At 40.0% G+C, this 25977-nt stretch overlaps 1 protein-coding gene and 1 long non-coding RNA gene across 3 annotated transcripts; one reads left to right on the plus strand and one right to left on the minus strand.

Annotated features, from left to right (window-relative positions):
- The first annotated feature begins 7278 nt into the window (after positions 1–7278).
- LOC118657072 lies at positions 7279–12154 on the plus strand. The gene is made up of 3 exons (XR_004967836.1): positions 7279–8195; positions 9519–9579; positions 10221–12154. It is a non-coding gene; the product is annotated as an uncharacterized LOC118657072 (long non-coding RNA).
- A 2689-nt stretch (positions 12155–14843) lies between these two features.
- Positions 14844–25969, minus strand: ANKRA2 (ankyrin repeat family A member 2). Of its 2 annotated transcripts, none has more exons than XM_036309509.1 (9): positions 25614–25969; positions 22527–22902; positions 21715–21873; positions 19895–19960; positions 17902–17999; positions 17296–17421; positions 16924–16990; positions 16129–16209; positions 14844–15364 (listed from the first exon to the last, which is right to left on the minus strand). In XM_036309509.1, exons 2-9 carry the CDS (start codon positions 22813–22815, stop codon positions 15309–15311), a joined length of 942 nt encoding a protein of 313 aa, XP_036165402.1. In that variant the 5' UTR covers positions 22816–22902; positions 25614–25969; the 3' UTR covers positions 14844–15308. The 2 variants fall into 2 exon arrangements, with proteins under 2 accessions (XP_036165402.1, XP_036165403.1); XM_036309510.1 differs by lacking the exon at positions 25614–25969 and adding an exon at positions 25006–25431.
- Between the last annotated feature and the right edge of the window lie 8 nt (positions 25970–25977).

The following is a 25977-nucleotide window of genomic DNA, read 5'->3' on the forward strand; positions in this document are numbered from 1 at the left end:
GTTACAAAGCAGGGAGGGGGGCAAGCAATTCCTGAGGTCCGCACACGAGAAGCCATGGTGCTGCGAAGCTGTTTCGCACTGTCGACATGGCCAGTCTGGAAGATGTATAAGACAAGTACTGGATGTTAACATATGCATCTACGACCTTGAACGCCAAGCTTTTAATAATATAACAATCTGCTTCCTCCTCCCCGCTCCTGCTTCTTTCCATTGTTCTTTCCCCTGTTATTTCTTCTCCTTTTCTTTCTTTTTCTCCTCATTTTCCAAAACTCTCTAGGCCTACTTAGCTTGTATGTCTTGCAACACTACTGGCATTTTGGGCAAACAAGTGTGAACTCCCTCCTGCCCAAGAAGGAATTGAAGGTGCCTGGGAGGGGTAGTCAACATGCCCGGCCCTGGTGTGTGCTTTGCTGTGGATTGATTGGTTCCATGATTTTCTTAGCTAGAAATAGGAACAAAGGTAACTTGGTACACCAACCTCTAGAGAACACTGTGGGTTAAATAGAGACTACTGTTTAAACATGTAATGAATCTGTGCACTCAAAAATGAGTGGGAGTTTGTCTAAATAATGTGATGCTGTTTCTTAAAATGTTTAAGTACTATAAAATTTTGATGGAAGTTAAGATGTAAATAGCAGATTGATGACACTTATATCTCAGACATACTTACACCTAAAATAGCATATCTCCAGAAAATTCTGATTTGGTGTGTGGAGTGGTAAACAGGCTGGAAATATTTTAGAGAACTGGTTTAGCATAGGTGAGGGCTTGGTGGAGGTGCATTTTACAACTTGAAATTTTATAGTTGGGACCAGGTTGATAATTAAGAGGCAGATGACCCCACATGTATCACTTAATTCATGAGGTGCTTAACATTGCAATTGTGACTGATTTTTCTCCAGTTACTAACAATATTTAACACCCACCCAACCTAATTTAACACTGAAATACATGCTCTTCTGTCTGGTCCACCACTGTTTTGGTAATCTCCTGAGTCCAGCAGAAACTCTGAAGGTAGAAACCATGTCCTGGGTAGGCTTTGGAGTTGGGCAGACCTGGATGGGAACCCTGGCTTGTCCATTTACCAGCTACATGATCTTGGACATGTCACCTACCTTCCCATTATGAGTCTCTGTTCATAATGGTGATAACAGCAGCCACCTCATAACGTTGAATAAAATAGAGATGTGTGAAGTGTCTAGAGCAGTGGTGGCACCTAACTATGAGCCAACCATCCACTATCAGAAGAGTCACCCATCTTGGAAATAACATGGAGGATAAATACACTCTCATTGGTGTTGTGAACTACTAACACACCAGTCACCTAGGGGGGACATTTTGCAAGGTTCCCAGGCATCCCAAAGGTAATCCCAAGACCGATCACAGCAGCCAGAACTCTGAGCACAAGGACGGCCACACAGGAAATCCAGGCGCACTGCTTGTTGGGAGGCCAGCATCGCTCTGTCACAACAAAACACACAACTCGAAGGAGAACACATCTTCATCTCAGGGCAGAGGCTCGTGTTGGGAGTTAACTCACCAGGTGCCCATGGTTATCTCAGTGTGAAAGGCAGGAGCCAAAATGACAGGCTCTTATTGGTAAACATGTGCTGTGAGTTACAGTGGTGCTTTTCCTGCCTAAGCTTTTAATTCGATTTTCTGGGCAACTAGCCTCGTGATAAATGAGTGTTGCTCCCCCTCAACCCCATTATGAAATGAAATTTCAAAATGAAAATACAGGGCCAGGGAGGTGACAAGACTTCTGAGGCTTATGCTGATTAAGTGGAATATCTCACCTCAAACCCAGGGCTTGCAGTTCCCTGTCCAGGGCTGTCTACCATGCCAGGGTTCCCTCACACCTGGTTTTCAGGTCGCCTACATCAGAATCATGAAGGAAATGCAGGTTCTTGGGCTCCACCCCAGACCTACAAAATCAGGATCTCTAGGGTGGAGGCAGGGTGTCTGCATGTTTTTTGAGCACTTCTACACACCCAAGTTTGAGGACTCCAGCCCTATGCCAACGATGAAATGCAGGCTTTGGTCTGGGGTTCCAGCCAAGCTTTCCAAAGGACACTGCTTGGCAGAGCCTGGAGCCAGCCGTCTTTGAAGAGCAGGGAGGGAGCTGCTTCTCTTGAGAGAGGCTGGCACGTGGGGACTTGCCTGACGGGTTTGTTGGCAGGCCACGCAGAGAAAAACAGAGTGCGCAGTCTGCTGCTGGTCACGTGGTCAGCACCTTTAGCAAACAGTGAGACTCACCCTTGATATTTCTGAGGCGACCCATTGACCAGAGCTCCGAAATATCTCTGAACCTTCTCCAAGAGCTGAAGTCTGCAGATGTGGGATTTCCTGGGCCCCCACCAAAGGAATTAGCGTTCACACCCACTTGTGGGTGAACTACATTTTTAAAGAAGAGAGATGGGATGGCCTCCTTTCATAGGAACCCCTCCTAGACTCTAAGGCAGCGGTTCTAAACCTGTGGGTCGCGACCCCTTTGGGGGTCGAAAGACCCTTTTGCAGGGGTCGCCTAAGACCATCAGAAAACACATATATAATTACATATTGCTTTTGTGATTAATCATTATGCTTTAATTATGTTCAATTTGTAACAATGAAAATACATCCTGCATATCAGATATTTACATTATGATTCATAACAGTAGCAAAATTGCAGTTATGAAGTACCCACGAAAATAATTTTATGGTTGGGGGTCACCACAACATGAGGAACTGTATTAAAGGGTCACAACATTAGGAAGGTTGAGAACCACTGCTCTAAGGCATTTATGCCTTTGGAACTATTTTAAATACAAAAATTAATTCTTTTACCTCTAGCACTAATAAAGCTTCAGAATCAGCAGGCCTGTCATGTAACTGAATATTCATATTATAGGAGACGAAACTTAGGCTTAAAAGTTTAAGTGTCATAGCCTGTAGGTGGGGAAAACAGGGATCAGAACTCAATCAGACACTCCAAGTCTTCCTGCCACACCCAAGCTTCCCCAAGGAATCTCATTCTGCCAGATCACAAACCCTTTGTAAGCCTTCACTCCTTAAACCAGAATCTCCTGCTCCTGGGTCAATATTAATTTGTCCAAACCCACATCTGGAACTCTCTTCCATGCATATAATTAGATGTGTAGAAGAAAACTTTATGCAGAACGATTTTTTATAATGCAATTTATAATAGGAAATGTTAAATGCTAACAGTGCTAAAACACTTCAGTCACTTTAAATAGTAAACACCTGTTTATTAAAAGTGACAAAAATTTACTCAGTTTTATATATGATGATTACTCGAACATATAAAACAACTGTATAAAAACATTAAGCATGAAAACAAAGGTTGGGGAGTTAGCAGTGGATGTCTCTGGATTATGGATCATGTATTCATTCATTGTTTTTAGCAAGTATTTGTGGAACATCTGTGTCAGACAGTGTACTAGGCTCTGTAGATACAATGGTGAACAAGATAGACAGACATAGTCTGCCCTCAGTGAGCTTACAGTCCAGAGAACAATGTGATTTTTTTTTTTAAATATATTTTATTGATTTTTCACAGAGAGGAAGGGAGAGAGATAGAGAGTTAGAAACATCGATGAGAGAGGAACATCGATCAGCTGCCTCCTGCACATCTCCCACTGGGGGATGTGCCCGCAACCCAGGTACATGCCCTTGACCGGAATCGAACCTGGGACCTTTCAGTCCGCAAGCCGACGCTCTATCCACTGAGCCAAACTGGTTTCGGCAACAATGTGATTATTTTGCCAGCAGTGGGGATTTGCATCAGAATCACAATAAGTTTGGGGTTTTTTTGTGTTTTGTTTTGTTTTGTTTTTTAAATAAGCTCTCTTAGTGATTCTGAAACAGAGCTAGGATGATACTCTTCTAGAAAAAAGGTCTTAAGATTTTATCATTGTATATCCCTTCAGTAACAAAATACATAAATGAAATAAAAATAAGCATTCCCCCCAATATATGATTATTTACTTATAAATATATGCATGTACTAGCCCACTAATAAATATATTATGTATATTGTACATTGTCCAAAATTGAAATTTAAGAAGAATGAAGTTAAATATACTATATATATTTAAAAAAAGGTTCTCTGTTTTCTACCCTGAGCCCCCTGGATCCTCCTGTGCACCCTGTGTGGTTCATTTGAACATCACTTCTCTAGTCTAAAGGATAATAAGGATAATGAGGCTATGATCAGAAAACAACAAAAGAACCTATTTTAGGGAGTCATTGTTTATTTCATATGACAGCCCTTCAAGGTGTTCAAAAGGCTAATGCAAACACTAATGGTTGAAATAGCATTGGACATTAAAATAGACCTGATATTAAAATGGAATTAGAACAACAAAACCTGTCTTTATTACCTCAGTGGCGCGTGTGTAATTGGAAACCATGCCACTGCATGAGAAAACTTCATGGGCTCTCTGGGCCCTAAAATCCTTCTTAACTAAGCCATAACAGCAAGAGGGAGGGAGAAGGAATTGTGCAGGTGCAAGATAAACTGGGGCTTCCCCAGGCCTGGGGGCCTGAGGGTGTGCAGTGGCTCAACGCCCGCCCGGGGCGTTGGGATTCTGAGGAGGGGCTTGGGGCTGGAATGGTGAGCTGAGGTGCCCAGAAGGCTTGGGCCTGCACAATATCATTTCCCAACTTCCTGTGAGACCTGACTAGATGCCAATTTCTGCACTGAAGAGGGCAGCAGAGAGCAATAAATGGGCTCCAGAGTCCTCTTAGGATCCTCTCAGCCCCACTAACCATTGACTACCATCCTCACTGGCTCAGGAGTGGCATGGACAGAGGAACTGAAAGGGGCAGGAGAGACCCCCTGTCTGTCCAATGCTATTTGGGGGTGACTGGCCAGACATTTTATTTTTTTAAAGAGTGAAAATTTATATATATATATATATATATATATATATATATATATATATATATATATATATATACATGATCCAAATTTTGGTTTTCATTGTGATGATAGCCTATAACAGTCAGTCTTAGAACATTCTGAATCATCTGGATGACCACAATTGAGTAGTGGTATATGTATCATCAGAATCATCATGTTTATCCTTTGATGCGTGTTTATGAGATTCAGGTGACTTCATGGTGTACTCTATCACTGAGAGATTTTGCAGGAGGTTGAACACGGGAATGTGGTGGGAGAACTGAGTCATCTCAGAGCACACAAAATACAGGCATGTCAGGCTGAAAAGGAACTTGCCCCATAACCATGTACACATTTCCAGTAGATGTGCACTACATACGGTCGCAGTCATCAAAAATATCAACTTTCAACCATTCCATTCACAATAATTTTAGTAGTAAGTATGCGTTGAGGAATGGCTCTATTCTGAGTGAACAATAATTAGATGAGTTGCCCGCTGAATGTAGATTAGTATCTTCAAATACAAGAGAGATACTAGTTATCAAGTGACACCTGCTTTGCTCACGTACAGCGTGTTGGTTAAGTGAAAGGCTTGCTTCTCCTGAACTACAAACCAAGGCTGGAATGTACTGACTCTCCTGTTTCGTATGCAGACAGACGTTCTCAGGAGATATATTTATAAACTTACAATGTAGAAACAGACTAAATATATGACCAGACCTGAGCTAAAGTTGTCTACCATTAACCTCAAATTGGCCATTTAGTTTCTGAAAGATAATACCATCCACTTACCAACTACATTAAATTAATATCATAAATTTGAACTTTATTATCTTTATGGTATTTGATTGTAATTTTGTTCTGCATTTATACTGTACTCTAAAATGTACAGTTTATCCATTGTTTTTATGCTTTACATATTGAAATAACGTTATAATAAAAGTTAAAGGGATAGGAACATGCTGAGGAGGCCTGCAGCAATTCTCAGAGAATGTGAAGGGGTTCATGAAGTATTTGGGTTGGAGGAGCCTACCCCAGAGGACGCTGTCCTCTCTCCTCCTGGCAATCTCACTGCATCCACTTCCCAATCCAGGATAGCTCACCTCTGAGAGCTGCTCTACATTCCTTTCTGCCTCCTTCTTCTTCAGCATAGGCCCCCACACTGAGCGGCTGTGCCCCTCAGCGGACTCTCCTTGGGACAAGTTTTGAGATGTTAATCTGGTCCAATAGCCTTGTTTTACACTTGGAGAAACTGGGGCCTAGATGTGTGGCCTTGCTGTGTTGATGCCTTGGGGTCATTGACTCCCCTTTGCCAGCTTCTGACTAAAGGCCACTGGTCAAGGCGGTGAAAGGAGAGAGGGCTCTTGGCTTCCACGTGGGGAAGCTTCGTTCCTCAGCCTGCCGCCTGTGGTGAGAGAGCTGTTCCCAGAAATGCACCATTGATTTGAATACTCAAGGGGCTAGAAATATTAAGAGCTAATCCAAACCTTCAGAATTGTTGGCTCCAACTCTAGCAAAGAAGGATAAACAAAATCATTCTGAACTGGAAAATGGCTCAGGATTAGTTTTCTTTGCTTTTCCAGCTCATCAAAAATAAGCTTTCAACACCAGAATGCTTTATTAACATGTTTCTAATAGGCCTCATTGTTTTGTTAACCAAGCTTATCACCAGCATAGCATCGTTATATCTGTGTTGCTAATTGACTTCTTTCAAACCAGGTTGACATTTTAGTTGCTTTTGAACCACCTTCTTTTTTCTTTTCATGAAATAGGTCATGTATTATTAGCTTCTTTGAAGATTGGCTGCCTTTTAAGGGACATTTTTATCATACTGACTTATGTGCTTATAAAATATGCAGTGAGGACAGATGGGCAGAAGGCTGGAGTGGAGAAGAAGGAAATAATTATCTGCCTAGTGCAAAGCGTGTACTTGCAATATTCCATGTATGCCGCAAACTATAAAAGGTCACAAAATAATGGTGTGAGCCATTTCAGTTAACACAGTTGTTTTGTGTCTGCTCTCAGCCTAGCACAGTGATGCTATCAGGTAGGAATGCTGGGGAGCATCCAAGTGGGGTGGTACTGCTTGTGGAGCCCCCACAGATATTTCCCCGATCAACGTGCTGTCTGGATCTACTCTTGCAGCTCTTATGATTGCAATAACCACCAGGGAACTTTGATAAAACAAGGTTTGTTACCCACAAGTAAACAAATCCAGGCCATGAAGAGAGTGAGGGGGGGAGAGAGAGAGAGAGAGAGAGAGAGAGAGAGAGAGAGAGAGAGAGAACGAGCGAGCGCCCTGAGAGTCTCTGGGGACCTAGGGCTCTGTCTTTATTGAGGTTGAGGTTGGGGTGTCTAGGGTTTTATGGGTTCATTACCGGCGAATTCTAAATCTAGGATTAAAATATAACCTAGGTTCTAATATTATTATCTGATCCCCATTTAAAATAAACTCTTGTATTGTATCTTGCTTCAAGCAAGCCATTATGTATTTCATCAAATCTCAAGTGCTTTTGAGGTTGAGGATTTTTTATTCTAACCCTAGGTGTGACTGGGAGATTTCACATTACTTCATCATGACTGTCCCCTGGTGGGCAGTTATAGTATGGCATATCAGCAGCAGCTTGCTTACGGAGATGCATGCTGATTTAAAAGAGGTTAAGATGGGAAAATAAAGAGAGCACTTTAGAATTGTTGGAACAGGGTACCTTTGCATAAAAGAAAAATTAGGGACGAATCCTTCATTTTGCATACATTTTCCATAGTAGGCCCTTACGGCCTCTGGTTCTTTAAAACATAACCCGGTTTGCTAAATCCTAGCTGACACACCATGTTGATGGATTATCGCTGCTCCACAAAGTGGGTGGCATTTGTGCAGGCAAGCTGTGCTTGTGCCTGCCTGTCACCTGCGGAGAGAAAATTGCTCTTATGTTGGTATATCGCCCTCATAATCTTTCTTTTTCTCTTTCTCTTCCCTTTTGCAAAATGTAGATAACAGAAAACTACTTACAGTCTTCATCTTCTCTTTTAAATACAAAAATCAATAGCAGGCCTCATCAGATAGGTTTAATGGTTTGTGTTCCTCTGTATTTCAGCCTGGAAAATGCTGAGGTTTAGTCCTCTGTTTGGTCCTGTTTTAAGCATGTTCAGAACACAAGCGTGGGAGGTCTGGCTCCTTCACTGTTTACTGGCTGAGCAAGTCTCATGCCTCCTTGGATCTTGGTTTCCTTGGATCTCAAGTGGAAGGGACTTGGTTGTCAACTCCAAGGGACTCCTGGGTGAACCAAACGAGGTAACTATTTGGGTACCTATTAAAAGCTTTATACCAATGTCTGATGAGAATCACTGATAAAAATACTTGGAGGGTGTTTTGACAAGTGCTGCAGTAGTGGAAACAAATCTTTTCATTTTTGTTTTTAATTTTAAAATAATTGGGAACAAAATCAAATAATTGGATCTAAGTCTGTGTAGTACAAAGAGTTTAGCCTATTTTTAGGGTTCAAAAGTGATGACAAATTGCTATCATATGGGACTGCCATTAAGCCACTGGTGATGATGCTGAAGTCCTGTTCAGTGAGTAGACACAAGTTTGGTGCACAGGTTGCTGGGAAGTCAACCCCAATAGCAGCCTCAACTTTCTCCAAGCAGCACATTTACCTGGCAAGTGGGTGGGGACCTTCTGAGCTGGAGCATGAACCCCTCTCAGACCTTTTGCAGCCAAACCCTTAGGACCCAGATTGTCTCCAACATGAGCCTCCTTGAGATTGAGGGGAAGCCTGTATGTTGGGGACTCCGTGGGGAGTGGGCCCGTCTCCCCAGAGCTAGTGAAACCAGAGGCTTTCCGGAACTCTTCTGTGGGTTGGTCACCTGGGAATCCCTGTCTCCTTGTCCTCTCAAAGGACATGATATGAAATAATCCCTGCCAGGGATTATAAGCATGCGTGACCCTGGACCTTGAGGTCCTGTGGCTTGTGGGAAATCTGTTGAGGTCACCATCATGGAAAGTCAACTTCAGCAGGAATGAAGATTACTGCTGGCTCCTATTACTATGTGAGTGGTTTAGTCTATTTATAACTTACAAGGCAACATTTTAAAACAGTTCAACTATGTATTTACTTTAATTGGAGACTATTTTTATGTATAGCAATAATTTTATTTAAATGTTTTATAATGAAACCACTTTATATATGTATATATGTGTGTTATATGTATATATCAATATAAGTGTATTGACATTTATGAAAAGTTGATTATTGAAAATGATTGTCAGTGAATGTAACAGGGCAATTCTTGTGCACAGTCTTTGGCCTCTGGAAACTTTGAAGGTCTAAGGATGACATAGGCAGCCATGTTTACCCCCACCAGCTCAGTCACTTGGAATTTACCTCCACCTGCCCTCCACCTAAAGCTGCCCAGGAGTCGGAGTCTGGGAAACCCTCTTGGTACTTTAGGTGCCTTGAAGCCATCAGCTGGCGACAGGGAAGGTATTTTTGGGTGGCTCCTGGGATAGGACTGCTCCTTTTTATTTAAAATTTTTTTCTTTTTATCTTTTTCAAAAAAAGTAGAAATGTCACCTTTTTATGATCCAGACCTAAAGGCATTTTCTTCCCACCAGAAAGAGAAGAGACTTGGGTGATCTACAAGAGAAGGAGCAGCCTTGACTACACGGACTTGCTGTGAGTTACAGAGAATCCGGGCAGAAGTGAGACCTCCCTGAGGGAGGGCTGAGCTGAGCTCTCTCATTTTGTCTCGCCCTTAGGAAGTGCTCAGTGAATGCTGGTGGGAGAGAGACAGGGAGGGGACAAGGAGATTGGCAGGTTCAGGCCTTTAGGAAGCAGGTGTCGGGCTCAACAGGAGTAATTTGGTCCAGCTATAAACAATCCAGAAGGATCTTTTTAGAAAGAGGACAATTTATTTCTCCAAGTAACTAATTTGTCACCATGCAGGGGGTTCTAACATAGGCACAAAGTGGTGTGCTGGACAGACAAGTAAGACTCATCTATTTGTAGGAGCTGAGTTGTGTGGGGTGAAGGCTCTTCGCAGGGAAGGTTTGTGGCGAAGGTTGAGGCCGTGAGGGGTGGAGTGTGTGGTAAATGCCTCTGATGCTGGCAGCCGGGCTGTCCTCTGGAATCACACCTGAGCCCTGGAGAGAGCAGGGAAGGGAAGAAAGATAAAGGGAGGGGAAGAGAAGGGCGGAGAAGGGAAGCAGGACCTGTTTTCATGGATTCCTTGTGCTCAGGTGGCAACGTGGGACACAGAGTCTGGAAGAGGGCTGTCCTCCTTCTTTCTTTGTAACTACCAAAATTCTTAACTTCAGAGGCCAACTCTGCTAAACAGAAAAGGAATGGACTGAAAAGCTGGCCTGTGGTTCAGGAACACCAGGGGCCTTGAGAAGCAGGCTGGACGAAGGCCAGGAACGAGGAAGGCCAGGCAGCTGCGGGGCCACGGCCCCATCTTGCCGTGAGATGGCCGTCACATGGAGTACAGCATCTACTGCTCCCGGGAACCGAATATGCTGTGGTTGCCGCTGTCACTGCTGTGGACTCTACCGTTCTCACTGCTGTGGGTCAGTAGCTGCCAATTCAAAAAGCTGGGCTGGGAGCATCCGATCGGTTAAACCTCCATCACACACTTGCACTTTAACTGCAAAGGAGGCTGGAAGGGGGCTGGGTAAAGGGGAAACTAGGAAATAAAGCACCTGGATAACCTCTTTGATGGGCAAATACATTAACTTGCTTGTTAATAAGTAGATTTTATTTTATAGCTGAAAACACCCTAACAGGCACAAGAGTATACATTACTTTTATATTCAGAAAAGTGATAATTTTTTTTAAATGCCAAGTTATTGGGGATTCTGACCTTGGCTTCCTGAAGCCACAAAAATAATTTTCTTCCTCAAATCCATTCCTTTGATATTTACTTTTGTTATCTATTCATTGACATTCACTTGGTTATCTATTGCCTCATATTACTTGTGGTTACGTAATTTGTACTGTCTTCTCTCCCCGACAAGACCATGTGGCACAGTGGCCATGACTCCAGCATTTGCACAAACCTTGACATTTGCGCTAGGCTTTCTCCTAAGACCACAGTGGTTGATACATTTAATTTCTTCCCAAGCAGGAGGCTGTGCAAACTGACCAAGTACACAAGGCTCTCTTGGGAGGGCCCTCTGACGTCTCATCAAATAGGCAAGGCAACATCATCTTCTAAAGAAAAGTCTACAATGTCTAAGAGACTGGTTTACTCTTGGGAAAGGCAGTGAGTCCAAACCCTGGCACAGTTGGGTGAGTGGGCTCTTCCTTCAAATTGGACAGCCTGAAGCGCTGAGGGACCTGAGACAGGGACACACACAAGTGACCTCGCTCTGGTTGACAGTGTCCTTGGTAGCAGGGCAAACACCAGGACAGCCAAGTAAGAGGAGAGAGGGAAGTTTCCCTAACAGACATGCATTATGGGTGGGTTACCTGGCTCTGTGGGTGAACTCTGGGAGCTGGCATGAGTTCTGCCCAGTCAACACCTGGCCCCCAAAGGAAATCCTAGAGCAAAAGAATAACAAGAAACCTCTTTGGCATTGCTCGGATTGGCTTATAGAATAGTTTATATGACTCAAATGTTCCCACAAACCCCAGAAAATAAAGAAACTGAACCTCTAATGTTTTGAGTGTGCTAGACATTTAAGAAAAAAAAACTATTCTTATTGAACTTGTTAGCTCAAAAACATTTTAAGAATCAAAGTTTACATAATGAAGGTGAGTCCTCGATCAAATTATCTTGGTTTAATAATTTTGATTTCAAGAAATAATATTTATATGTCTTTACCTTGAGTTTATCAATATGGAGTATGATACAAGCATAGCTTTAACTTTACAAAATAAGGTTTGGGTTTGAATCTTAGGAAAAGACTAGTTAATCTGAATTTCCTAACCTTTTTATATTAGTTTACTGATCAAATAAGATAAAATACCACTAACTAATGTTTAAGATTATAAAAGTATAAACTTGTATCCAACCAAATTGAGTCATAAATTTGACAAACTTATATCACCAGTACTTGTGTTAGCTTAAACATAATTTCCAAGATCCTTAAGCAACTTAAAATTTGGATTAATAAATTGTTATTAATGCATAATTATTGGATACCTACAAGTAATTTCCAAGTAATATGGAATATTGAAACATTGGTTATTAAGCATTTTTAGGTTTATATACTTTTGCTTCTTATTTTTATTCACTATAGATTGGCTATATCTTTGGGACATTAATAAATGTGTTCATTTTTACCACTTTAAGAAAGTATAAAAAGCTTTCATGTAGCTGTAGAAAGTTGTATATTCATGAGCTTTCCTACCCTGCTAAAATGCTTGTATATGACAGATAATGCTCAATTATCTACTAATTTGGTTAAAAGTTGTAATTAACACAGCTGATTGAAACTGTACTAGAATCAGTAGTGGCAGAGAAATGCAACTGTGGATGTTCTTTTTCAAGAAAAAAGGCAATAGTTTTTACCTAAATTAGTGCCAATTTGTTCCAGAATATGAAAGAGTAAAGGAAAGATAAAACTTGGGTGTAGATAACAAATTGAAAAGGACATGAAGGAAGAGAACTTTATTTTTCTTGGCTTATCACACCTCAGTCTGAAAGAAGCTATATAAATATTTTATATACAATTTTTATATACAAGATGATTTAAAGGAAAATAAAGGAGACCACAAAATCTTTACTAACAAATTTTACAATAATGCAAAGCTGCAATTTTTGTTTTTTTGCTGTTAAATGATAAATTGGCCTTAGGCAGTGGTTCTCAACCTTCTGGCCCTTTAAAATACAGTTCCTCATGTTGTGACCCAACCATAAAATTATTTTCGTTGCTACTTCATAACTGTAATGTTGCTACTGTTATGAATCGTAATGTAAATATCTGATATGCAGGATAGTCTTAGGCGACCCCTGTGAAAGGGTCGTTCGACCGCTAAAGGGGTCTCGACCCACAGGTTGAGAACCTCGTCCTTAGAGCATTTAACTAGTGGCAGTAAAGGTTATTCTTTACCATTCGTGTAATCTGCCTAGATAGTAGAAATTCCAGGTCTCAACAGAATAACTTCTCTGCATTGTGTGAGTTTCTCTCTTTCTGGAATAACAATTCTGGTTTTAAAAAATAATAATAATATGTCTTTACCTTGAATGTGGGATAAAACATTTCGGTTAACGTGGGACCACGTATACAATGGTGGTCCTATAAGATTATAATGGAGCTGAGAAATTCCTACTGCCCAGTGACCTCACAGCACAGCCATGGTAATGTCAGGACATCGCAGTGCAAAGCATTCCTCACCTATTGTGGTCATGCTGGTGTAAATAAACCTGTCGCACCGCCAGTCATATAAAAATATAGTTTATACAATTATGTACCACTTGATAATGATAAACAACTATGTTACTGGTTTACATATTTATACTACTACTAGAGGCCTGATGCACAAATTCGTGCATGGTGGGGGTCCGTTGGCCTGGTAGGAAATCGAGGCCTATTGGGGGCTGGCAGGCCAGGGGAAGGGACCCCGGGAGTTGGCTGGACGGTTGGGGGGAAGGGGGGTAGCTGGCTGGGGGGAGGGGCTGAGGGAGGTTGGCTGTGGGAGTGCACTGACCACCAGGGGGCAGCTCCTGCGTTGAGCATCTGCCCCCTGGTGGTCAGTGTGCATCATAGCGGCTGGTTGACTGGTCATTCCTGTCGTTCCAGTCGTTCGGTCATAATGGTCATACAGATCCTCTCTCTTGGTAAGCTATCTCTAACCTTCAATTTAATAGGCTATGCATCAGTAAACTAAAATGAAGTTTTTGAAAATGGTGTCTGATTCTTTCTGATGGCCTCAGAATTCAGAAACATACTTTTCAGTGACTCTCCTCACTTTTCATGACAAAATACTTATTAGCATAGATTCAATAAGAATCTGTCCTTTTTACCAAGATATAATTAGACAAATAGATTGTTCAAAAAAAGCCATACCCAGAGGGCTATATTTGAGAACAATGCTCTTAGTCAGGTATAAGAAGTCCATACTGCCAAAACCGGTTTGGCTCAGTGGATAGAGCGTAGGCCTGCTGACTGAAAGGTCCCAGGTTCGATTCCGGTCAAGGGCATGTACCTGGGTTGCCGGCACATCCCCAGTAGGATATGTGCAGAAGGCGGCTGATGGATGTTTCTCTCTCATCGATGTTTCTAACTCTCTATCTCTCTCCCTTCCTCTCTGTAAAAAATCAATAAAAAAAAATATATTAAAAAAAAAAAAAGAAGTCCATACTAAGGAACAAGGGTTCACTTTATCTGTGGAGTTATACCAACAAAACCCTTCCCCCAAGACTGGCCTGGTGCCAGCCTCTAGGTCCTGATCTAACTGGTGGTGAGGAAGGTCACTTCCTGGAAAGCCAAGGATCTTAGCAAATTTTGCAGACCTCAGGAAGGGAGGAATTTACCCCAATTAACTGATACTGTAGGTGAAATCTGGTGGAAAGATTTCTTGGGCTTAGTCCCCTGGCCTTGGAACAGGGGAGCAAATAATTAAGGCTGTTAAAAGTCTGAGACCCCTTATGAAAGTTTCTGAAGAGAGGGTAATTTTTTAGCCTAATTAATTTCTCAGTAATCTAAGGCTCTAGTTTTGCAGAGAAAACGTGAGGCCTACCTATATGATTAAAATGCTGTGTGTGTGCATAAATAATCAAACCTAACAAGATCAGCCTTTTTGTGATCAAGAGGAAAATATTCTAAATATCCTTCTAGAAATGACAATCAATAAATCTTTGTTGACTTATATTCAATTTATTTTAATTATATTGTTTGACCTAATGGAGTGCCCTGGAAGGACAGATGGGTTAGACTAAAAATCCTAAAGGAATCCCTTAATAACCTTATATAATAATAATAAAAAAAACTAGCATGCAAACTAACACAAAATGTACTTTATTTACTTATAACATCTTGTAAACAATCACACTGTGCACTTTTAATTCAATAATAACATTTTTCCCCCCATGAATTTATAGCAAACCCTATATAAAGTCAATGAGTTAATACAAGAGTACAGATGAATAGGGTAGAATAATTTCTGAAAATGTTAAATTACAGCACTTGATACAAAGACAGATAACTATCTGTACCATAAAAATTTACATGCCACAAAACATTAATTTATAATTTTAAATATGCCATAAAACACATTTATAAAAGAGCATCAACATTAATTTTATTATAAACCAGTGAATTACTCAGAAGAATATTTATTAAAACTTAGTAGAAATCAGTAAATATTGCAACTGAGGTAAAAACTTATAAGTAAACAAAACTATCATTTATAAGAGCCAAAAAGTAAACGGAAGGGCAGACAATACTTTCTGACGACTCTGCCTACTCCTTGATATTCTGAAGCAGCTTCAATAGATGTGACTCAATAACCTGTTGAACTAGAACAGATAGGTGATCAAGACCACAGCATGCTGATTTAAAATTTTTTAAAAATAATTATCAAATTCAACTTAACATCCCCAACTTTTTCCTAAAACAAAGTTATTTCTAAGTAGATACTTAAATACACTTAACATTTAGTTTCACTGACTTAGTAATTGCCCAAGTCACTGAATTTTCAGTTCTTGGTTGTTAAATTTTGAAACTGAAGGAGAATTCAGAATACAAGGTTTTAAGGAACAAAAAAGGGCAACTATAAGAGCAGTGTATAGTTTGCTATAAAAATGTGAAACACATCTTGTAAATAGGTGTGTACTTATCTTCCAGCAGCTAATTATTTGGGTTGGTAAAAAGTAATAGTAACAGCCCTAACTGGTTTGGCTCAGTGGATGGAGCGTCGGCCTGCGGACTGAAGGGTCCCGGGTTCGATTCTGGTCAGGGGCATGTGCCTTGGTTGCGGGCGCATCCCCAGTGGGGTGTGCAGGAGGCAGCTGATTGATGTTTCTCTCTCATCGGTGTTTCTAACTTTCTATCCCTCTCCCTTCCTCTCTGTAAAAAAATCAATAAAATATATTTTTTAAAAAAAAGTAATAGTAACAAATTCATTTCTAGACTGTAGGAATTTGTTGATTTCGCCCACAGTTAAAAGTACATGTCAGCAGTTGGGGTAACATGCAATGTTCTACTACTACAGCGATGAAAATGGTTTGTAGTATTTACAAAGCTTTACTAAAATGAAAGCTGAGCATTCTAAACTACTTACCACTTCTATAGCCCAGGGCTACAGCCAAGTCCATAGAATTATATCCAGAGTCGGTTTCTATTGTTGGGTCAGCTCCATTTTCTACACCAAAACAGAAAAATCTACTTAAATAAATGAAAATGCGGATATGGTTGTCTATTACTGACTCATGTGCAAATAGCAAGACAGATTTTCAGCCAATTTAGAGAGCATCTTCAGGATGGCCTGACAAAGACCAGAGCACATGGACTGCACAGGATTCATTTTGGTGAGCCGAAGGGAAGACCCTTCAAACCAACCAGCATCCTCTAGAGCAGCTGAAACTCACAAACAACCAGAGACAGAACTTATGCACAAAGATTCTGCAAACAGAGAAAACAAGCACGCATGATTCCAGAGGAAAGCAACCAGGACAGATGCTCCGTTTGCAGGCCTGCTGTGATGGAGCTGCCACTCACATGGGCAGCACTCTGGTAGCAGGTGCAGCACAGGGAACGGCAGCAGGATTGCTGCATTTAACAGTAATTAATGGTTCTGCTAAGTAAGACCACAGGAGGCCCAGTCAGCCCTGGCTGAGGAGCTCAGTTGATTAGAGCATTGTCGCACTACACCTAGGCTGCAGGTTCAATCTTTGGTCAGGACACATACAAGAGTCAATCAATGAATGCCTCAATAACTGGAACAACAAATCAAGGTCGGTCTGTCTGTCTGTCTGTCTCTCTCTCTCCCCCCTTCCCCTCACCCTCTAAAAATCAATAAAGAAGTAAATAAAGTCCTCATGGCAGTTTCTAAATATTTTCATTTTTATCTGCTTACCTAAGAGCATTTTTACACATTTCACATGATTTCCATGTACAGCATAAAGCAAAGGTGTGCCTCCATTCTACAAAAGAAAAAGGTAATTTCATTTTCTAAGGTGAGCAAGATTTGAAGAATTTAATGCTGCTGTGAGAAGTTTTACAAAGAATTGGGTATGTAAATGTAGTTTAAGGTAATTTTATTATTTTGTGAAAAATACTTAAATCAGAATTAGTAACAGAGTTTATGTTATTAACTTTTTCTTCCAGGTGTTTAATTAAGTTAGTGAATTATTCTTCCAAGTATTTAATAAACTTTATTATGTCTTCCCAAACCAAATAAATCGTAGAGTTTGTTATACTAATTTAAAAATCAGTGTCACAGACTCACCCAATCGTATTCATTTACATCAACTCCACAATCAAGCAGCATTTTGACAATATCTGTGTAGCCTTTACTGCACGCCAGAGACAGTGCGCTTTCGCGACCTTTTCCTAAAAGCTGGGGATCAGCACCCTGGAGATACAAGAGTCTTCAATTCATTTAAACAAGAATACTGTTGTTTCTGTCAATCATAATTACAGTTCAACACTTAGGTCAGGTAATGTCCTGGGGTTAATAAAGAAATAACGCAAACTTCTATCCATGGATGCTCTTGTTATCAAGGTTGTCTGGATGCTTCTATCTCAACCCTAACTATCCTTTCAGTCTGGAGTCAAATTATATCTCTATGAAGCTTCTCCTACAGGCTGACAGTACTTTAGTTCCCCTTGCACTTAGAGGGGCTGGGCTTTACATGATCTTTCACTGTTTCATGTATGACTAAGTCTTGCCTGCCCAACTAGATCCAAGTTCCACAAGAATGTGATAAGCATTTAAAAATCGTTTGGATCCTCTACCATTACATCTAGTTGGCTGGAGATACCAAAACTTTACTAAAGCCTTAACTGAATTTAAGTAACTGTACATATACATTTTCTGAGGCATTTTCCTTACATTCTGAAGTAGAAACTCTACCACAGCTATTTGCCCGTGTGCTGCAGCCCACATCAGAGGAGTAAATCCTTCTTCATCCGTGTGATTGATAACATTTTCTATTTAAAAGAAAAGCAATTTTTGTGATCTAATTTAACAACCACATATTAATATCACTATGAAAGTACTGGCATTCTAAAAAGTTGGTTATGTTACTCAATGAGGATCACTTTGTGCTGACTTTTTTTCACTGAAGTCCTGTTATGTGTTGCTGTAATTTGCACTGACTGTATTAAAATGTGCCTCCATGTATACAACTAAGTTCAAATAGCATGTTATTTAAAGTATAAATTACCAGACATGACATATATAATGTTAGGTACAAGGTAATCCACAGAACACTGGGCTGGTAATTAGGAGACCAGAGTTTGAATCCTGCCTGTGTCACTTTCTAAAAGTGTTATTCTGGGCATGTCACTTAATTTCTCCAATACACAGAATAATACCTTACTTATCTCATGTGTAGCTTATATAATAGCCCTTAGCATTACATAAGTATATACTATTATAAAAACTCTAAAATCTTATTAAAACTATCTTCTAGTCTATAACTAACATTGCTGCCTCTGAATTTCATTCATTCTTGGTGGTTTGCTAAAATAATATAATGTGAAGACTGAATACTTTGAAAGACAGTACATGTAATTCTGCCGTGAATCCCATTTTTCCCCTTAGATTCAGTCTACTAGTTATAAAGGCCACTGTTTTCCCCCTAAATTTATTTAGTAGCTTGAGGATGAAACCTTCAAATATTTATAAACAAACAGAAACATAATGATGAAGTAAGTCTTTCTTATAAAAAGATTGATGATTAAAAAATAAACATCTTTTATCATGCATACTGTGTTCAATCAATAAAGTTGGGACCACTGTCTAACTTCTTGGAAAATGAAAATAAATGTAAAGCTTGATCTTTATCTCATTACACCAAAACATATTTCACATGTATCAAAAATTGATATGTAAACAGGAAACCACAGAAGTTCTAGATAAGACATGAATGAATTTATTTATAATTTTAGAGTATGAAATCCTTTCTAAGCAGGACATAAAACTGAGAAGTTACAAGGAAAAAAGTAAATTTACTGCTTAAAAATGTTAAGCGTTTGAAAAATATCATAAAGTCAAAGAAAAAATGACAAACTGGAAAAAATATGCAACATAAACAACAAAAAAGCAAATATCTTTAATTTTTATAAGGGTTCACAGAAATAAACATAAAAGGAAATTCAAATATGCCATAATTTAAAAAATGTAAGCAAAACCAGTATGAGATGCTATTTTTTAGATTAGTCTGATAATATCTTGTGTCAGTGAGGGTATGGGGAAATAGAAATTCTACCTCTGGTGTTACGATAAGACAAACATCTGGCAACAAATAGAAAAATTCATATACCCTTTAACCTAGCAAATATTCTTGAAGAAATTTGCCCGTGGAGATACTTAAAAAGAATGCCAACAACATTGTTACTTAATAGCAACAAATAGAATCAACCACCACCAGGGGGACTAGTCAAAAAACAAAAAACAAGGTATATGTATGTGCAATGCAAAATCGGGACCTACAAAAAGAATAAAATAGATCTTATATGCTTAAATGGAAAGATTTCCAAAATTTTAAGTGACAAATAAAGGGCAGTATTTTTCCTCTAGTGTAAATAAGGAAAAGCACATACACATTCTCACATACAACTCCAAATATAAATGGAAATGTTTTCTAGAAGAGTTTTCTGAAAATATAAGAAAACTGTATTTGCTTTTGGGGAAAAGGCTAGGCTGGTAAGAGAAGCTATAACTTTTATACATTACAGTACTTAAAAAATCTTATATGCCTGGTTAAGATTACACACCATTTTTTAAATCTTTATACTTTCCTGTCTAAAAAGAAAAAAAATAACAACTCTAATAAATCCTATTGAATGTTTTTAATATATTGTAACAAATAGGCTATTACCTTGTTCAATACGAGTAGCCAGGTAGAGCATCTCTCCCTGAGCAGCTAACTGATGAACAGATAGAGCTGAAACACCATAGAAAGCTTCATGTATATATGTAGGGTACACTTTCATAATCGCATTGCTCATGTTTGTGCAGAAATTTTCTTTTCCACAACAAAATCTATCATTTTATTGATTTAAAAAGTCTAACTAAAATATACCCTAACCTAGCTGGTTTGGCTCAGTGGAGAGAGAGTCCACCTGCAGACCAAAGGGTCCCAGGTTTGATTCCAGTCAAGGGCATGTACCTTGGTTGCAGGCTCCTCCCCCGCACAGGCCCTGGTCAGGGCTTGTGCAGGAGGCAACCAATCGATATGTTTCTCTTATATCGATGTTTCTCTCTGCCTTTCCCTTTCTCTTCCACCTTCCCTAAAAATCAATGGAAAAATATCCTCAGGTAAGGATTAATAAAATATACCTTAACACTGCAAGTAGTCATTCTGTATCTGAGAATTGACTCTTTTAAGGTAATTCTGACACCTGCAAAGTGTTATTAATTATCAATGAATATGCATATTGTTATCATTAATTACTAACAGTACAGATTGTTATTGACTTTATCAATCAAAGAAATGGCTAAGGCACTTAATTTTTAAAATAGCATCTCTCTTCCAAACTTGTAAGAAAGTTGGATCTAACAGACAAAGACACACCTTTTGTCTTTTCATTGATTCAATCCACTGAAGTCCAAAATATCATTATTTCAAGACTCCATGGGTTTTTCTTAACTTTAGGAGGAGTGAGGTGGTAAGTGACAGCTGAGCTTGAGAGAAAATTCTTGAATGCAGACCTAGTTGTGGCGAATTTGGTATGTGTCCTTAGATAACTGATAAAACAGTTTTGTCTGTAACATGAGGCACATGAATCACATGATCTCTAGATATTTTGAGATCAATAATTCTATGGTTGGAATATTTTAAGACAATCTCTTTATTTTAAACAAAACCAAATAGGCACTGTTCTATGAAGAGTTCACATTAAAAATTAGTATCACTGCACTGGTATGATTGGGTGGCCTTAATACAGAAAAGAAAGCAATTGGGAGGCACATGCAAGTAAAACAGAAATGGCCAATAGGTGGAGTAAGTCACATGCTACAGCATGCAATTAAAAATCAGGAGGAATCTACTATCTCCATACATTAGGATATAGATGCATTTACATTATATTCTCACATATAGTTCCTAACATCAAATTGCTAACTGGTTGTCTCTCATTAACTTACCCATACTATACAGAATACAGTTTATATAGAAAAGCTTCATTTTATTTCTTCTAGAATGAATATACAGTTTTTTTAAAAAAAATGTGGACTCAAAGTATTTTTTAAAAGGTAGTTTCATATTTACATTATTATATTCAAATGAAAAATTACAGTAGCAATCAGTCAGCTTTTACTACAAATAACTCGTGGTTCAGTTGATCTAGTTTACAAGCACAGTGTGAAGCCTGGCACTCCACAAACACAAAAACACTCACAATGTCTTACTTCGCACAAAGTTTAGACTAACTCGTTGTTTTTATAGTAGATTATAAAGGTTTTAAGAATTAATATTTCAATCTGTATTTGTTTTAAACATAGAAACATAAATTATGAACTATTTTTTGATTATGCAGTAATATGTAAAAAAGTTTTAAATTACTAAAACTATGAACACATCACTTCAGCTTTCTAAAATGAAATATGCAGTTAATGAAAATATGTTTCAAAACCAAACTGTTGAAACCATGATATTAGTAACAAGAAGAGTTGAATACATCAGTGGGAACTACTTACAATTTGCTAACAGAGGTGTGGTTGAGACCTCATTTCCTCTGTGCTTGTTGGTTAAGGTAGTTGACTGTTTTATGGGTGAGAAGTGCTTTGTTGTAGAGGGAGTGTAGACATGCCTTACTTGGATTCCCGGAGAAGGAGATGTATGGATATTGCATTCAGCTAAGTAAAATAAATTTAAACACATTAAAACAATATGGTAATGACAAAGCATTTCAAAGTTCTATGTCAATGCTTACATTAAAAAGGAAATACATGAGGTAAATCTTCAACTGTTTCTCAAGTGATATTAAATTATTTTTGCTATAAAGTCTGGACTATGAGAGTGAATGTTCCAGAAAAAAATTTGTATTAATGTTGAGCAATTTATTTTTGGAATAGTATTTTTATTCAATAGAGTGTTGTAAAGTAAATCTACAATATGATGACAGATTTCACTGAGTTAAAGCACAGAATGCTAATGCTAATCAAATATTCATGGAATAAGGAATATTAAGGTAATTCACTTGTAAAAGACAATAATATTTTTCTCCTATGGTTTAGAAAGGATTAATAGAAACTTTATTAGAGAATTTCTAAATAAACAAAGGTTAAACAAGAAATTTAAAAAACTCAACATGTACTTATGGACATTATGTAACATGAAGTCATTTAATTTTGGTTTCTGTGAGATTCTAGAAAATCATATTAAAAGATGACTTCCAAATTTTCTTCCTAAATTCAAAATCTCATGATCAGAAAGGAATGAAAAAAAGCACACACTCTAAATAAACAAAAACAAAACAAATGCAGATATTTATACCATAACTTTCAACCTTTAAATAGGACAGATGCCACCTCCAGGTCCGAGTTAACCTGATCTTGAATATTTTTACTATCCTCTTCATTTAAGGACTTCACAAATCGAGAACACACGTTCATGTCAAATCGGTTAGGCAATATGAATTTCATCCCCATGGCAACACCCTGCGCCGATCCCTCTTGTGCATTTGAGTCCAGCTGATGTTCTATTTTAATGTCTGGCATGCCAGTTAGACTATAACTGCTGGGACACTCTTCCACTATCAGCTGGGCTCCAAGATCCAGATTTGCTGATGTGGCCATGATTTCAACTATAGTTTCAATAATTAAAACATTTCTTCATAATTTCTCTTGGTTTTTTAAGAGTGGCATCCAGTGTATTCTTGAAATCTGGGTATAAAAAAAATCGGAAAGAAATTAAAAGTATTATATCAACTTAGGTAAAAGTGCATAAAATAATCATTTTCAATCAAGTATGCAAACAATATTCTTATAAACACCTATTAATAAGAGAAAGCATACAATGTTCATAGGTAGAGAACCCTGGATATAAATCCAAGCTCAGTCATTTATTAGCTGAGTGAACCTTACAAGTTATTCAGCCTCTCTAAGTCTCAGCCTCACTTGTAAAATGGAGATACCACCACTAACCTCACAGGATCCTGGTAGACCAAATGAAATACAGTAACATTATCACCTTCATCACTAAGTTCCAACAAATTTCAATTACTCTTTTCTCCCCTTTCCTATTTTTGAATATTGCCAAATGGATGAAAGATCAGGCTAACAAGAAAAAATAAACTTTCATGTGAAAACTTTAACCTCTCATCTTAGGTTCATTTTTTAGCATGCTATGTTTGTAAGTGCCTCTCAGTGTGAATTTAAGACAGCATTCATGTTTGTACTCAAGTCTACTGGCATGTACAACACCCGTGATTCCTAGATAGTGAGAGACTGTACAAAGCTTTGGTTATGATGAACTGGAGATGTATTTCTTTATCAGTTTTTGTTCAAATCACATGTTACCAAATTAATATAGATTTTTATGAAAATAAAGTGTGGAGATTATAGATTGGCTTCCTTTGCTTTAGCATCTCTAGGACATTGGGATCAAAGTAGAATTTTTGGATCTCAATCTTTGCAATAAGTATTAAGAATACTTTTTTTCAAATACAGGTTATCAAGACATGAACTAAAAAAATGCTGACTCTCAAAGCATAGATTATAAGCACACCATTTACTATTATTTTAAAGTTAGTTTTCAGTAATCATTGACACTTCCCTATGGACCTTAATATAATTTTAAGAGAAATTTCACTATTTTACCTAAAATTGGTTCTAAAAAAAAAGAACTCCAAGACATATAATTGTCGCAGATTATAATCACTGAGACATGAAAACAACATCCAATTAATTGTTTCATGTTAGAGTTTCCTGCCTCTTAGAATTTTGAGAGGGTGCAGGGTGTTTAAAAATGGAAGAATGTCTTAGGATCACAGTGAAGCAGAGGTTGGTAAACCATACATTTACTGATAAACATTCTCCAAGATTGATCCTTATAGCAATCCATTGAGTAGTCAGGGCAGGCAGTCACTATGTCCACCATAGAGAAGAGGAAATGGGAGCTCATGAGTAGGAGGGACCCACCCCGCTCTCCTGACTCCATAACACTGTCCACTAAAATAAAGCAGCACTGCCCTAGCCGGTTTGGCTCAGTGGATAGAGCCTCGGCTTGCGAACCGAAAGGTCCCAGGTTCAATTCCAATCAAGGGCACATGCCCGGGTTTTGGGCTCCAACCCCAGTGGGGGACTTGCAGGAGGCAGCTGATCCATGATTCTCACTCATCATGGATGTTTCTATCTCTCTCTCCCTCTTCCTTCCTCTCTGGCATCAATAAAAATATATTAAAAAAAAAAATAAAGCAGCACTAAATTAATCCCAAACTTCCAAGACAGAAAGAGTTGAAGAAATAACACATTGTAATAGTAGTTACAAAAAAGAAAGTAACAGATAATGAAGTCAGTACCCATCAGCAGAAGGAAAGAAGGAAACCAGAGCAGAACATAAGAATGAATGGTGTTTTTTCCGGTGAGAGCCAGCCAGCCCTACAGGCTCTTACTCTGCGGGGGCCTAAGTGCAACTCCCCCGAGCTCTCTCTGCACCCTGCATATATTTCTAGTTCAGCACTTATCATTCTCTTGAAAATTCCCACTTCAACTCCCCCAGATGGAAAACCCCTCTAGGATGGGGACTACTCTTTCTAGACTTTGCAACACAAAACAGCGCCTGGCCCTAACAGGTACTCCATAAATGTTTTCTGACCTAAACTTTAACATCTTCATATTCTTTTCTACCCTGAAAAGACCCTGCGTTATGCTCAACAAACATCTGCTGATTACATCTGGCGTTCCATTCCCACCATCACGACTAGCTAGCCGTACAGCCCTGGACAGACAACGCATGTAAAGTCTTCTGAGACTCATTTTATTCACCTAGAAAACAAAAATGGTTGAAATAAACACGTCTAATAGTCTTTCCAGCTCGAAACACCTTCCATGTAATAAATCAGGGTTTACAGGAGCAACTCCGGGCCTTTGAAGGGAGGAGTGCAAACGTCCTTGGGGGAGGAAGGGGCAGAAATACATAGGACGCTATTCTGGCCCTGCTCTGGAGAGGAGCAGCGAAGTTGACTGGTTAGGCCAAAAATTGGAATTGCAGGGGGGGGGGGGGGGGGGAAGGTGATCGGTAAGAGAAGGCGGCGAGAAAAACAGGTAAGGCCAGGGAGAGCTGAGACCCCTCCATCTACCAGCGCGCAGCGAGGGAGGGCGTGAGGGGGGCCCCCCCACCGAGAGCAAGTGGGCACCGCGCTAGTCTCCGGGACGCCGACCACGGGCGCCCGCTCTCCCCAGCCCCGAGCTGTCCCCCAAGGAAAGGCGAGCGCCAGGAACATGAACGATGCCTCACGGGCGACAGGTGCCCCGCGTCCAGGACCGGAGCCCGCTACAGGCAGCCTGTGCCGGGGAGGGACGCCCGCTCCGCCGCCAGCTCCGCCCGGGAGGTCCCGGCGCGGCTCCGGGGGCAGGCGGACACTCTGGCTCACCCGCGGCGGGCGGGTCCGGGGGACGGGGGCCTGAGGCCGGCCGCGGGGGAGCGCAGGGCCTCGCGGCCACCTTCGACAGCCAACCGCGAGGGGGGCCTTCCCATCTGCGGCCACAGGTTCACTACAGGCCCTCGAGCCCCGGCTTGTTTTGACCGCGACGTCACTTCCGAGTTCTTCTTTCGCTTTCGGGGCGAACACCGCGCCGCGTCCAGGCAGCCGGGAGGCTGGCCAGGTCCTCTCCCGCCGCCGCGCCGCGCGGGGCTCGGCGCCCGAGCTCTACAGGGACGGGGTCATTTCAGTGGGTCACTCTGAGCGACTGGAGCAGAGCCCAGTCTCGCCCGTGGGCCCCGCCCCTCCCGATAAG

Source organism: Myotis myotis, unplaced genomic scaffold (assembly GCF_014108235.1).
Source record: "Myotis myotis isolate mMyoMyo1 unplaced genomic scaffold, mMyoMyo1.p scaffold_m19_p_5, whole genome shotgun sequence".
NCBI classification, from domain to species: Eukaryota; Metazoa; Chordata; class Mammalia; order Chiroptera; family Vespertilionidae; genus Myotis; species Myotis myotis.

Coding starts and splice junctions, on each gene's coding strand:
- ANKRA2 (XM_036309509.1), bottom strand. CDS start 22,815: ATGGCCACATCAGCAAATCTGGATCTTGGAGCCCAGCTGATAGTGGAA. Junction 21,874..22,526: donor GGCATCTGTCCTATTTAAAG/GTTGAAAGTTAT, acceptor TATTTTACTTAG/CTGAATGCAATATCCATACA. Junction 19,961..21,714: donor CACACCTCTGTTAGCAAATT/GTAAGTAGTTCC, acceptor ATGGTGTTTCAG/CTCTATCTGTTCATCAGTTA.